Below are 15,300 nucleotides of genomic sequence, written 5' to 3' on the forward strand. Positions count from 1 at the left end.
TGACGAAGTGGGACTGTTCTTAATGTTTCCTCTGAATATTGTGGGGGTGCCTCAGTTTCCCCTCTGCAGTTCTTAAGTATCTAGGTGGTGGGGTAAGGGTGTATGATCACTGCAGAGCCCTAGAGGGCAGGTGTGTGTAGGAGTCTGGACACAGAGAATGGCCGACACCCTGTTTCCTGGCAACTGATGGCCTGGGCCCTTGCCCCCTGCAAGGTGAGAGCTAAAGGGTTGGAAAACAAAGGAATCAGGTGACCTCCTGGCCCGGGAAAGGGACAAAGCCCAGAGGAGGTGGGGCTGGAGGGAGTTTCAGTTTGGGGCTAGCTGGGACATGGAGTGAAGTACAGACGTGGTTGTCTGGCTCACTGCCCCCCAAAATGGACCCAGCTGAGGGGTCCTGTTCTCTGCACCTGCAAGCTCTGTGTTAGACCATGTTCCTGTTGTCTAATAAACCTCTGTTTTACTGGCTGGCTGAGAGTCACGTCTGACTGCGGAGTTGGGAGGCAGGACCCTCTGGCTTCCCCAGGAGCCCCACCTGAGTGGACTCGCTGTGGGAAGCGCACGGAGGGGCAGAGGATGCTGAATGCTCCGAGGTCAGACCCAGGAAGGTGGAAGCTGTGTGAGCTGTGTGTCCTGAAGACAGGCTGCTCACAGAAAGGCGACTGCCCCAGAGTCCTGACTGGCTTCATGGGGAGCAGTTCCAGAGCATCACCCAGGGACTCCGTGACACATTGATAAAGATATTGAATAGTGTTGGGATTGATCCTGTGAGACCCTATCAGCAGGAGGTAGCATCTCTCACCTAGCGGTTAGATTCCAAGGCAGCAGTGACTCCCAATGGTTCACCTCTGGCGGAAATTTCACCTAGTGGGTGTCACTCTTGAAGGCAGCAACCCTGCCTAGTGGGTATAGTTCATGGGTGCCAGCTCAGCCTAGTGGGTTCAGTTCACAGGCGGCAGCCCGGCCTAGTGTGTTCAGTTCTCAGTAGGGTAAGGGAACCTGGGCCCTCCCACTGCACAGGGTTCTGACCCAGGGCCCTGGGAGGCTGGTTTGGCTCCTCTCACCCTATGGTTTCTTGCATCAGTCTCCAGACAGCTTCCCTGGGTCACTTCCTACCTCCTTTTGCATCCCAGCTGGCCACCAGCCATCCCTGAGGAGCACTGCCTTCTGGGCTTCCTGATCTGGCCCCAGTCTCCAGTGCTGCAGCTCCCTATTCCTTGGCTTGGTGTAGGATCCAGCCATGTCTCCCCTGAAGCTCCCAGAGCACATCTTTCTCCCTGGCCTGCTAGTCCTGACTGAGCTGTTTGGCTGCCTTTTAAACCCTGCCTCCAATCTGAGCACACATGGCACAGTCGGAGGGGCAGGGCCTCCTGAGACCAGAGTTTCTCCTTAACCCCCTCCTGTCCAGTGAGAGGTTTATACACTCTGTCACAAACCGTCCTGCTCCGGATCGGTGCCAGGGCATAGTCCTGTGGTTCTTGGAAAATCCCTCTCCACCGCATCTCTCTAGAAAAATTGGTGTTTTTGTGATCCTTCCCTGCTCAGTGAAGGATTTCAAAGCTGTACAGCTGCAAGGAGAGGTATCACTGCATAATCCTGTGGTTAGTATTTGTCTTGGTGTCCAGGCATCATAGTGGCACGTGGTCAGTCACTAGCTGACCGGCATTCCCCCACAAGTAGTACTTAAAGCCTCCACAGCCCATTTCACTGCTAGGGCCTCCTTCTCAATGACCGATCAAAGGTACCAGGTATATATTGCTGGCTGGATCCATATTCAGTATACTCAGGGCAAATGTTACCAAGTCATGATCACGTCTACCTAAGCAACCACTATTTTTTAATTCAATGAGAAACTTAATTCTGATGGATAAAGATTATCATTATAATAGTAGTATAGCGAATCACACTTTTTTTGGGTACAATACTTTTTATGTTAGAAATTTATCATCTTTAATTTGTAGAAACTACTGGCAGGATGAGACCTTTAGCAAAATTTAAGTAGAAATTAACAGATGAAACTGGAGCCTTTCTCTTGTGTGTCTGTCCATGAGCAACCTCTTGGTGGTTGCCAACTGCAACATATATTTAACACCTTCTATTTCCATCCACATCCCAAAAATCAGATCCAGAATGTGTCCATTGTGGAGAGTAGAGTCAGAAAGCACCAGATAAACTCCCATATTTGTCGATGTGGCCTGGCTGATCCCAGGTTGATGTTCCAGTATGGACAATAAAATTGATTTTTAAAAAAGGAGTGCAATCCCTTGCCTCACCGAAGTCAGTAGCAAAACTCCCCCTGATGCTAATAAGACCAGGAGTTCACCCAAGAAGTCTTGGAGAATGCAATACCAGGCCTAACTATTATTATTTATTTTTTATTTTATTTTATTATGTATTAACAAGAAAATAGCTCCTTAGGCTCAGATAGGAATGCTGCAGAACAGCACGATTGTCTGTGTACTACCAGAATTCCTAGATCAATTTTATCCTGAAACTCACATGTCAGATGGACACATTCAAATGAATCCATCCTTGGTGTGGCATCTCCTACCTTTTGAGGTAACCTGCAAAGAGCACAGTTATATCCCTTTCCCTTAGATCATGTTGAAGCAAATATCCAGATGTTCAACCAGATCTTGGTAACACGTTCTACAAAATATATCCTTTAAAAAAGGAGTGCAATCCCTTGCCTCACCGAAGTCAGTAGCAAAACTCCCCCTGATGCTAATAAGACCAGGAGTTCACCCAAGAAGTCTTGGAGAATGCAATACCAGGCCTAACTATTATTATTTATTTTTTATTTTATTTTATTATGTATTAACAAGAAAATAGCTCCTTAGGCTCAGATAGGAATGCTGCAGAACAGCACGATTGTCTGTGTACTACCAGAATTCCTAGATCAATTTTATCCTGAAACTCACATGTCAGATGGACACATTCAAATGAATCCATCCTTGGTGTGGCATCTCCTACCTTTTGAGGTAACCTGCAAAGAGTACAGTTATATCCCTTTCCCTTAGATCATGTTGAAGCAAATATCCAGATGTTCAACCAGATCTTGGTAACACGTTCTACAAAATATACTCTGGCTCAACCGCAAGATATGGGCATGATGCAGGAATGACTGGGTGAAATTCTGTGGCCTGTGAGATCCCTTCTGGTCTTAAAACTCTATGAATTAGTGCAAGGCTTGAACCCAATCCATGCCTAAATCACAGATGGTGGCTTTCCTGCTGTTCATTAAGCAATGTGAGCTGAAGGTTTGGGGCACTTCTTCCAGTTGCTCCATTAGGCCCCTGAAATAAGGCCTCAGAGGACACCAATGGGACAGATAATAAAAGTTGGCCCTCTGGTCTTTTGTCTCAACATACCAGGATCAACCAACCCATTTGCTAAAGAATCTGAGTTGTGCTCCCTAGAACCAGACAACTGCTACTGCCACACACACCCTCAGTGTGCCAGGTCACAGTGTGCCTTGTTGCTCCACCTCTCATCCACTGTTGTGATTTAATCTTCAACCTGCTGCCATGAGAATTGCTGTCATGACTCACAGAATAGGATGCAAAAGACGTAGTAAGATCAGAACCCCCCATCAGTTTTTCCCTTGCAGTAGATGAGAGAACCACCTGAAATCCCTCCTCTTCAAATACTTTGGCTGGGATTTTGTACATGTTTTAAATGATAAAGAAGTAGCACTTTTGATCATACATTTATCTCATCTTGGAGCTTTAGCAGGGAATACGAATACAGCTGACACAGTAATATTCTTATACAATTCAATTAGGAATTGCATATTGTCCCATGCAATATGTGAATGTTGATATGAGAACCAGCTTTGATTTTTCCAGAATATTGTGATTTGAATTCTGAACATTAATGGTTGAATTATTTTAGCCTTCTAGCATTTAATCTAGCAGTTTATTAACAATTAAATTAGCAAGATTTCAACTGTTGGTTTCCTAGGAATTTGACAAAACATTTTTACTTGTATGTTGAAGATTTTGGACTGTTTGTTTCAATTGGTGTGGTATTATCTTAGAATATTTTTGATTAAAACAATGTTCTTAATTTTGCATAATGTGCTTTTAAAACCCTACTTATGGGTAATTATTTGGGCTGTTCTCCTTTTCCTGATTTGCTGTGAGTTGTACAGTGACTTTAGCTGGCCAGATGAAGATACAATGGAAATACAAGAGACTCTTTTTGCCTTTAAAGGTTGAAAAGCTCAAAGAAGAGATTTGTGAGTATCAAAAGAATGAGAAACCAGGACTTGTAGTGCCTGGAATGGATGAAACAGAAGAAAACGCATGTTGCTCACTGCAGGTATTTTCAACAGCTGATTTTCAGGTTGCCATCTGAGAAATTGTTTAAAATAAATGGGCTTTATTCTTCTCTTAAGTCATATAACACGAATAAGAATATAGCACAACTGTGCTTTCGTTCTAATTAGGCAAATTTTGTGTATTTCCATTCTAGAATTTGAGTGTGGCTCAGTGATATGGATTCATATGACTTTAGGACATATGGGGCTTAGAAATGCATTTAAAGTTAAGAACAAATCTCTGCTAGTATAAACCGATGTTGACTGATTGGCTCCATTACACTCCTAGTGGGATTGAGGGTAGAAGATTCTACTTCCTCTCTGTTTACACTGTAACTTACGTACATTAGGATGCTCTTGGGTACAGCCATTTCCGAGATTTCTCTTTTATGTTTTTCTTAAATCTCTGCTGACTTTAAATATATTCTTTAAATGCAGGATAAAAAAGATCCAGCGAGGTTTGAAGAAGAGTGTGCTGTAGACAAAGCTGACTCAATTCAGGAAAGAAGAGATCAGAATAATGAGACTGTTCATAAAAGGTGAATGATGTGGCTAGCCAAGGGGAATGGCTCAGTCATTGCAGTTTTAACCAAATTCAAAGTGAAAACACAAGTGAATCTGATCTATGTTTGCTTCAAAATCTCCACCTTGACAATGAGAATTGTGCTTTCAGTTGTCACCTCCTATTGTCCTTCCTCGGTTGCTTCCATATAGCCCCGTTCAAGAACCCACTAGTTGTCCCGGAGCAGCTTTCCCTTCTTGCAATGTTAATGTCACTGGTGTGGGAGCATTTACTGCTTGCTTTAAAAGACCTTTTAATGTTAGCTTTGTTCGCTGGTTCATAAATCATAAGCACTGGAGGTAATAAAGCTCTCAGCTGGCCTCTAGCCCCCAGGGTCAGGGCAGGAGATTTCCCTCCAACGTGTTCTCCATGGCTTTCTCCAGCCTCATGTTACATTTCTTAAGCAATGGGGCTTCCAGCACATCCTTTGGAAAATGACTTGGTAGTCTGATACATTTCGCTGTCAGGAGGGTTTTCCCTGGTATCTAGTCTACATTTTCCTTCTGCGTCCCAAAGTCATGCTGCTTTGTTGTTGTTTATTTTTTTACTACTATATGATGTTGCAAACTCCTATCAAGGCATTCACTTTTTAAGTTAAACCCCCAGACTGGGGTCTTCTAGAGGGTCAAAGCTTCATTTCTCTCCACCCTGCCACCGCAGCTGCTAAGAGAGGAGGGGTGCCTGCTGCCTGTCCCACCTTGTCTGCTCCTCTTTGGATGCATCAGGGAAAGGAGAGTCCTGGCTTGTCTCCATCAATTTTTGGGCAGCTGAATGGCCTTGTGCTGCCCCTGCTGCTCTTCAGGTGACTCCCACCTGACCAGAGGGTCCTCGCCACCCCCACCAGTGCAGAGGGCTCTGTGTGAGTAGCCAAGCAGGGGATGGGGCTAAGGTGCAGCAGGGGATGGCTAAGGTGGGTCATGTTGGGGATGGGACTGCAGTGGGATCATCAGAGTCCCAGGTTACCTGAGTCCAGACCTGCAATCACCCAGGACAGACATGCCTCATCTCTGGAGTTTATAAAATACTTCTGGGGAGCCTGTGTGCTTTCCTGTGTACTCTCCCCAAACCCCCATCCAGTGATTGGTCTCTGCCAGGTGCATGAAGGATTGTAATGATTGTGTGATTATATGTTAATTTAGCAGTTATAGCAATTATTGTCATTGGTGTCTAGGTGCCGAAAGGTAATAGACGACATTGAGGGCAGGAATTTTCAGCTTCTGCACAAGCTACAGAAGCTGCAGCGAGAACACGAGGATTTGGTTGAACGTAATGAAGAGTTAGAATCGATTCTGGGAGAAACTCAGAACCAAACCAGAGAAGAGAGAGAACATCTTGAGGGTGAGATTGAAGGACTTCACAGGAAAGTAAGTTAGAATTAAAGAGCGCCAGATATTTCTTTTTAACCTTTATCTCCTTTTGGCGCTATACAATGACAAATAAAATAAAACAATATTTTATATAACATTGCATGTTGCTGTGCTTTTTGGTTCAGCAGATATACAACTAGCAACATCCACCAAATCCAGAAATCTGGGAGAAGAGATGAAAAAATCAAACAGTTAATTATGACACTCGTGTTTTGGAAGTAAGGATTCTTATGCACACAGCAGTGTCGTCTTTTTCACAGTCAGAGGCCATTTAAAAGGGCTTCCAGTAATACTGAAAAATGACAGAATCAGCTTCTGAACCATTGGGAATCAGGCAGGGGTTCCTTTTGTAAATGTTTCCTTCTGGGGCTGTGTTACTGCTCAGATGGCCTGAGCCAAGGGTGCATCAGGATTGGGGATTGTCTTTTTGGAGAGCCAGTGAGGAGAATCAAGTAGTCACAGTGATAGTGGGCTGTGTAACTGGACATCTGGCATGTGCTCAATAATAGCAGCTGTGCTGACCCGCCTCAGGGAGGAGCTGCAGCTATGTTGTGCCAGTGGACAGAGGAATGGCACGTGGGATGGCAGGGTTGGGGGGAGTGGAGAGACAGGCATGGATGTGAGAGTAGGAGATGGGCTAAAAGCGATGCTGTAGAATTAATGCAGGAGAGCCAGTGTGTGAGGAAAGCAAAGGCTGCAATGCAATGTAAGTGCTGCAACTCTCTGACCTCTGAGATGTTCCCACTTTAGAGGTGCTTCAGAAGTAAGGGGTAATGAATATAGAAGGGCGGTGCCTATGTTTTAGAGCAACTGGACATTCAGAGTATATCCAGCCCTGGTTCCTCCAGTTCTAATGGAGTTAGAGATATCCAGATAGTAGAATCCACCCTATGTGTTGACAAGCAGATACTCATGATCAGAGGATATGCATCTGCTGTGAACAGATATTTTAGGGGGCGCTAAATATAATACCAAAAGAAATTATAACCAGAGCTGTCAGTGATAGTGAAGGCTGAGGTTGCTGTCCCACTAGGAAGCTGACTTTAGACATTTATTACTTCCTTAACAGTTTTTCTTTGGCTCTGAAATTTGTCATACTTCATCTCTCCCCAAATACTGTTTTTTCAGTAAATTTGCAAGAAAACCCACCCAGCTGTTTTTGAATTTTTTGACTGTTTTTTTTATAAAAGGTCCCCCAAATGCTTCAGCAAATCCTCACTAGCAAGTACTAGCAAGGCCATGCCCCTAGTACAAGGCATGTGCGGGATCTCCAGAGCTCAAAGTTCTGAAGCATTAGCTCCAAGAGGGGTAGCCTGCTGCATCTACAGTCTAGGTATAGCACACTTGGTTCCTCCAAATGTCGTCATCTTGTTCTTCCTGTATAGATCCACCCTACTGCAGTGTGCAAGCCTGGAACCTTCTGGATAGCAGTTAGGGTCCGTTTTTGCTGTTTTTTGAGGGTTTTGCCTCCATTTCCATGTGTGTTCAGACTCATTACTGTGATGTTGATATTCTCCATGGCTAGAACCAGTAAGAGGATTGGCTTTAAGTGCTGCCCTTTATATGGACCCAAGACGTCTATCAGATCAGCATGTTCCATCCCTTACCTGTCTGTGAGCAGCATTCCCTGAGGTTGTGGTTAGTTTGGGCAGCCTTCATTCTTGAGGCCTGAAAAGCCAGAGAGAGCCAGCTCTTCCTTTTAGAATAAGCTCTTGAGGCTCCATTGGTAGAATCTAACACCGAGGGTCTGGCTAAGTTATCCTCTAAAGACTTTCCAGCTACCTTGGCCACAGGTCAATGAATGGTCCCCAGTTCAGATCTAAGGAGAGTTCTTCAAGTCTGAGATCTGCCTTGCAGCCTAGAGAAGTCAGAGGAAACCTCAGCCTCATGGGATCGAGAGTCATACCAGGGAAAAGAAGCAGCAGTAATAGTTCACTTGTGTCAATGAGGCTTAAGTGAGGCCTGGCTCTGGGGCTCGCTTGGCACTGTTAGGTCCTTGCAGTCAAGCGTTGCAGGTGCAGGTAGTGTTTTCTCCAGATCTGACTAGGCTTTCTCTTCGTCCTTTTTTCCTCTTCCATTGTTTGAACAGGGAGCCTATGGCTCTCCTGAGGCTTCTGAAAAGCTACTCTTGGTTCCTGTATCTTGAATCCAAGGACATTTAGATTCACTCTCACACTGCCATGCGATATCACTCTGAATGTCCTTGGAACATAAGACCCCAACACCTCTGTTTCTAGGAACGTTTGATTTTATTTTGATTCTGTGTGCACTTATCTTGAACTCTAGGGGCCATATTCTCAGTTACACCAAGGTCCCTTCACATGGATGATTTAGTTGGGGATTGGTCCTGCTTTGAGCAGGGGGTTGGACTAAATGACCTCCTGAGGTCCCTTCCAACCCTGATATTCTACGATTCTATGGCTCTGGCCTTAATGTAGGTGTGATTATAACCATAGCAATGAAGTGAAGCCATCAATGTCTCCTCCCATTCTTCACCATCCCAAGCCTTGGAGAACAAATGAGTTTTATAGCGTGTCCAGTAGGTCACCAGATTGTGGCTTGGCTCAACCCATGTAGGGACAGGAGTTCCAGAGATCAGGACCCCTCACCAAGAACGTCCTGGCACAGGCCTTTCCCAGGTCCTCCAGGAGGCTGACAGCATGAGCTCACAACTGCCGTGGTGTCACATCAGGAGGGAGGCAGTTGCTCAAGCCGAGAAGACTCGAATCATTTAGGGATTTCTAAGACAAAAACAACATGAAGCCGCACTCAGAAATGTGTGCTCTGGGTGAAATGCCATTTAATACACAAGTTGCCCCTCTGTGCTCTAGATGCAATTTCTGCATGGTCTGAAGGTGTAGTCCCATGTAGAGTACATTGTAGTCATCTTGCCTAGAGAAATGGCTGGACCAAGGTGAGGTCCCACATCTGAAAGAAACAGACACAGCCTCCTTGCCAAGGGCAGATGGTAAGAAATATTCTTGGGAACTGCTGCAAATAGGTTTCCACCAGACCCGCATCTTGCAAAACTTAGCAGCAAATATTGGGAGTATCCAGTCCCTTGGAGATACTGGAATCATTTCTGTTCTTTCATCTGAGTCTTTCTCCCAATCTCTAGGCATTATCTCAATTTGAAATGGACTGCGTGTCAGCCAGCGTAGCCCTCATCCAGGCCCCAGTCTCCATTTAGACATTGGGTAAATCAACTCACCACACCAGCCAGAGGCAAAAAAATAGAAATATACAGCTAGTTATCATCATCATGAGCCATGTTTCCTTGCTCGCCCCCCAGTTGCCCCATACACATGTTGAACAAGGAGAGCATCAGACCAGAACCACATGACACCATGCCAGAGAAGAGCAACTGCCCAATACCATCCTCTAGGAACTCTTGGTGCTTCACAAAATGTAAGATAACCATATCTGGTACAAAAATGCTAATAAGACACATTAATTAGATAACCTTATGAAACTCCAACTCAACCTATAACGTCCAGTTTAAACTCATGTCACTTCACAAATCTGAGGCACCTTACTGCCTGCTAATCTTCCAGTAATGCTGATTTGTGCAGAAAGGTAATACTCCAAGAAGAGGAGTTTCTTGCTGTTAACTGTAGTTTTTGTTGGTATAGATCCTTGTGTCCCATACACCTTCCTCTGTTCTTCTGTCTTTTCTCATGGGTTCTGAGTAACGAACTGGGGATGATACTCCAACTGCTGACTGACTAATCTCAGTACAATGGCAACTCCCCCAACCAAGTAGGAGACTATGTTAGGAAGGGAAGAGAAACACGTTCCAGGACCGCTGGCACTAGAAGAGAAAGTGGAGTATTGCAGTGTCCCGTTAGGTATTTGATATAGAATGCTGAGCCCAGCATGTGCTCCTTAGCGACCAAACTGTCGTAGAACATTCTGGGTACTCGCAAGACCAGACATGTGACTCCGTAAGTGGGCATCTGCAAGGAAAAATCAATGCAGGAGAACATGAAGGATAGGTGACTTACATCACAGCTGATAAGTGGGAGACCTAGAATCAGAAACAAGGTACTTGGGCTTGTAAGTCTCTGTCTGACCCACCGCAGTGCTGGGCAGGCAAGTCATTGAGCTTTGAGCTCTCTGGTCTGTAAAATAGCCTAAAAATACTTTGCCCTTTCTTAGCACTTACTCATTGGTAGCTTTCAAAGCAGCCCCACTTTACAGGTGGTGGAACCTGTGCATGGATTTGGAACCCTGTTTTTAGTGAGGCACAGTGGATGAGGACATGGCTCCATCACAAGAGATCTGGCCTGGGCTCCCAGCTCTGCTGCAAACCTCCTCAATCTGTTGACTGCTTAGAACCTGATTTGTCAAGCATGGATAAGTGTCAAATCCAAACCTATCCCCTCTGTAACAAAGCTGGGTGCTGTTTCTCAGTGAGTGCTATTGAGGTGCCAAATTTCAATTAACTCCCAGGCATTCCAGCTATACGGCTGTTCAAAAACCAAGCCATTTCCTTCGCCCTTCATCTAGAAGCCAAGACCATCTTTTGGTGGACAGCCCCAAGACCAGCAAGAGAGGTTTCTCAAGAATACAGTGCCAATGCCATTGTGTCTCAAGTGGAGTCATCCAGAGATCTCATTGCATCACACTGCAGCTCAAAATACCCTGTGTTCTGTTACAGGGTACACAGAGATCAAGAGTTATTGGTGGATGCTTCTCTATTCTACTGGGGCAGGCAGCTGTTTCCCACCTTGCCCTGTTCCTATCAATCTTCTGAGCTTTAAAATAAGACAAAGCCCAGGATCATCATGATAACTCCATCCTGGGCCCATCAGGAGCGGTGCTGCTAGAACCTGTGGCCGGTGTCTAGATTTATTTTTCCAATAGTCCAAATCCCCATCCTCAGATCCAGAATCCCTTCACCTGACAGCTTGGATCTTGGGTCCTAAATTCCTGATGACTTGCAGTTTTGCGCTGATGAATTGAGGTTGGTTTGTAAGCCTTCCACCTGAATGTCTTTCCCTGTTTCCCTTTGTACTAGGAAACAGAACTGGGTGGTATCTCCAGGTTCTGACCTAGTCATCATTTACTTTAGTGGGAACTGTGCATGCTCAGCACCTCTGAAAATCAGGCCATTTATTTGGGTGCCTAACTATAGATTTAGGTGCCTACCTGTAGCACTTACATTTGGACCTTGAGCCCATGGTTTTTGGTAAGCTCCCTTTGGGGAGTAGCCTACTATGTTTTTCACTGAAGGGAGAGTTCGCTATCACTTTTGCTAGGAGGGTAAAGTCGTTCAAAAGGACAATTTCTAAGTAGTGTTGGGTTTCCATCTAAAGCAGTAGGTAGCTTTGCCAGTTCTCCCCCACCCCAACCCTTGTCCTATACCAGCAGAAGGAAGATAGCGTGGTCTGTGTCATAATCTCTAGAGTCACAGACCTCCTTGAACCTCCATTTACCGTGCAGCCAGCTCTTGCGATTTTCATCCTGAGTCTCATAATATCTGGTAAAGAGTCCTGTGGCACCTTATAGACTAATAAACGTATTGGAGCATAAGCTTTCGTGGGTGAATACCCACTTTGTCAGATGCATGTAGTGGAAATTTCCATAGGCAGGTATGAATATGCAAGCAAGAATCAGGCTAGGGATAACGAGGTTAGTTCAATCAGGGAGGATGAGGCCCTCTTCTAGCAGTTGAGGTGTGGACACCAAGGGAGGAAAAACTGCTTTTGTAGTTGGCTAGCCATTCACAGTCTCCTTCCTTGGTGTCCACACCTCAACTGCTAGAAGAGGGCCTCATCCTCCCTGATTGAACTAACCTCGTTATCCCTAGCCTGATTCTTGCTTGCATATTCATACCTGCCTATGGAAATTTCCACTACGTGCATCTGACGAAGTGGGTATTCACCCACGAAAGCTCAAGCTCCAATACGTCTGTTAGTCTATAAGGTGCCACAGGACTCTTTGCTGCTTTTACAGATCCAGACTAACACGGCTACCCCTCTGATACATAATATCTGGTGTTTTATTAAAGCCCAAGATCCATGAGTCCTGTGATTCTGTGGATCTCAGTTTTCATTTAAAAAAAGAAGACGTTTCTAGTTCTGGTTGCAGAGGAAAGCTTAAAGGTGTGACCCTGAAAAGCTCAAAACCCAGAAGGCAAAAAAAAGGAACCTAAACTTTGGGTTTTTTTTAAATCTTATGATTTTAAGGCAATCTCGTAACTTGTGGTGGGCTGGCAGCACTGCCTTTATCAGAGAACACAGCTCCCTCAGCAGCTTCAGATACCCCTCCCTGCCTGGGACTTACAACGTAGCACACAGACATCTAGTGGCTGAATAGTACAACTGCAAGTCAATCTCCTTGTTTCAATTTACAGTATTACATTGTAATCACTTAAAACAGTCAATGGGATTTGCAGAGGCTCAGCAGCTCTTAGGTGAATACTGAATGATGGTGACAACTGCGTATGTGCGAAGAATGCAAGAAGAAAACAAAATGTTGTAAGACCCTTGAGTCCTCAGTTGTGTGAATTTGTCATTCATTAAAACAGTGGTGCCCACATATACCTAAGTACAGCCTTATGTGGGCCAAGCAGGTTCTACATATTTTAATAAGATTTCAAGGCACCTGTATTGATTTATATTTAAAGTTCAGCTTGTCTCGTATGTATTTAGATAGAAAGAACCTATGTACAGTATTGTCTATTTAAAAACAAAGAAATCAGTGCATAAAACATGAATTATAGAAAACAGGGAAAAAACTGTAAAGATACTTCTGATACTTCCTTGTGTAAACTAAAGTGATGTAAGCATGATGACAAAACACTAGTGAATTGGCCATTAGTATATTGTATTGAAGCAGGCCACGGGTCTGATGAAATGCTGTAGTGGTCTGTGTACAGCCCAAGGGCCACAGGTGAGGCATCCCTGCCTTAAAGTATATTTGTACATGGAAATTGCACATGAAAATGGCACATTAATCTTTAGTGTCATTCCATAGAATGTATCCTTATATCTTTTTGCTTATAGCCATTTACTTTGCATTTTCACTTTTGCTTCATGCTGGTTCTGGGAGGTCAGCTCAGCTGTCTGGAGATGTGAAAGTCATTAGAAATGTTTATACAAAGAACAGAAGCTGACAGCCAGAGTGAATACAATGACTTCCTGCTTCAGCTGATGTGGGGTTTGAACCTGTATCCTTCAGCACTCAAAGCATGAGCCTGACTTCCACAAGTCACAAGGAGGGGGGCTTCTAATTCCCTAAAACCCTTGCCAATCCCAGCCTATAGGGCTCATTGTTGTCCCCATGAGAGTGCCCTACGCTAGGAGGATCCCCGGAGGATGTTTAAGGCCCTAGTCCACTGCTTATCGTTCAGCATTGGAGTAGCCCTGGTGAGATCAATGGAACTACTCTCAACAACTCACTCGTGCTTAAATGCTTTGCTGGGTCAGGTCCAGAGTGCCTGATGCCTTGCAGGACTGATCTCTAAGCTAGCATTATGGCCCCCTGGTGCTAGAGGCTAGAAGGAGCTATGAATCTGACCCAGCATCAGCCTGGATGACAACTGTGCTCTGGAGCTCTGCTGGGGGAGGAGTGGGGCCAAAGGCAAATGTGAGTTGGGTAGGGGAAGAAGAAGTTTTCTTCATTTATGGGTTAGGGAGGCCTCTCTGTACCACAATGACAGGATCTGTTGGGCTCCTCGACTGCTCCTCTTCGATGAAGGCCCACAAAGAGCAATCTATGGGGGTAATGTTAAAAAGGTGTCTGGATATCTTTCCCAAGTTCTTCCAGAGACCCTTTTTGTGCAGCTAGGTTCTCACTTTTACAGGTTGGTCCTGAGCAGCCAATCCACCCTTTTGACCAACATCCATAGACTGTGCTGGAGCTTGTGTGGCATAGGCAGCTCTCAGCATTTTCTCCCAGCCTCTCTGTTTCTAAAATTACTGTTTCTATCATACATGTTTTCATGATTCAAATGGCAAGTGTATGTTTTTAAACTGGGGATTTATTTGTGTCAAGATCACAAGTTTAGAGACGGAGTTACTCAAAGCACAGATGAATAAAACTGAAGCCAACATGAAAGATCAAGAAACAACTAAAAAAGTGCAAGATTTCCAAGAGGTAAGAGAACTTTGCTGAGGAACCAACTGTTCTGGTTAAAAATTCAACTGGGTGGATACTTGCTATTCCCATGCAGTTGTTCCGGAACGGTCAGCCCTTCTTTGGTTCATGACAAGGGAATCAGCATTTTTGGCATCTCTTCCTCCTGCAGTTTGTCCAGCAGGCTGCAGCAATAATAATCTGGCATCCCTTCCACTCTGAGCCTGTCCCCCACACCCATGAATCCCTTCTCGGGCTCCCTGAAGCTTAAACTCCCTGTTCTTCCTTCTGAGGCACTATACAACTCTGCCCCCATCCAGTATGACACCCTTAACGTCTGCCTCCCTCCTGTCTCCTGATTAATGCCCTGCCAGCTCCAGCTGCCTCCTTCCCGTCTCCTGGTCAATGCCCTTCCAGGCCCAGCTGGGCAACAATTTTTGCCCAAAAATTTTTTCACCAAAAAATGCAGATTTGGGTTGACCAAAACATTTCACAAATTCACCAAATAATTATATTAAAAAAACCCTGAAAAATTGAAGCATTTCAGTTTTTCAATTCTAAACTACTTCTATTTTATTGAAAAAGATATAAAAGAAACCCCAAAATCGAAATGATTTGTTTGACCTGGAACAAAAATTTTCCAACTTCTTTGGTTTGCCAATAAATTCAAATAATTTTCATTTCAAGTCAGCCCGAAGGTAATTTTTTCCCCTCAGTTTAGCCAGGAACTGAAAAAATCAATTACTTGCACAGCTCCACTGTCGACACTTCTCCTTTCCCATAATCTCTTTGTCTCCGGCTCCTCCTCTGGCCCATTCTTCAGGCTGCCCCATTGACTGGAAGGGTGTTATTATTGCAGCAGAATATTAATTAATGGCATGGGGAAAGGGATAATATGTCCCCTCTGACCTTTCTCATCAAGTACCTCTTCTCTTCCCCCACCGTGCCTTGGGACAACCCTATGTCCAATG

The 15,300-nt window shown here is 44.7% G+C and overlaps 1 protein-coding gene across 9 annotated transcripts in view; it reads left to right on the plus strand.

Annotated features, from left to right (window-relative positions):
* CCDC30 (coiled-coil domain containing 30) overlaps positions 1-15,300 on the plus strand; it is a 132,528-nt gene that overhangs the window by 64,394 nt on the left and 52,834 nt on the right. For all 9 annotated transcript variants that reach the window (XR_007353275.2, XM_048824887.2, XM_048824879.2 and 6 more), the window contains 4 exons: positions 4,213-4,320; positions 4,757-4,857; positions 6,052-6,244; positions 14,249-14,350. Coding sequence is in view for 8 of the 9 variants with exons in the window: in XM_048824887.2 (XP_048680844.2) it covers positions 4,213-4,320; positions 4,757-4,857; positions 6,052-6,244; positions 14,249-14,350 (504 nt within the window). In the remaining variant the exon portion in view is untranslated. The remainder of the gene's footprint in view (positions 1-4,212; positions 4,321-4,756; positions 4,858-6,051; positions 6,245-14,248; positions 14,351-15,300) is intronic.

Source organism: Caretta caretta, chromosome 18 (genome assembly GCF_965140235.1).
Source record: "Caretta caretta isolate rCarCar2 chromosome 18, rCarCar1.hap1, whole genome shotgun sequence".
Lineage (NCBI taxonomy): Eukaryota > Metazoa > Chordata > Testudines > Cheloniidae > Caretta > Caretta caretta.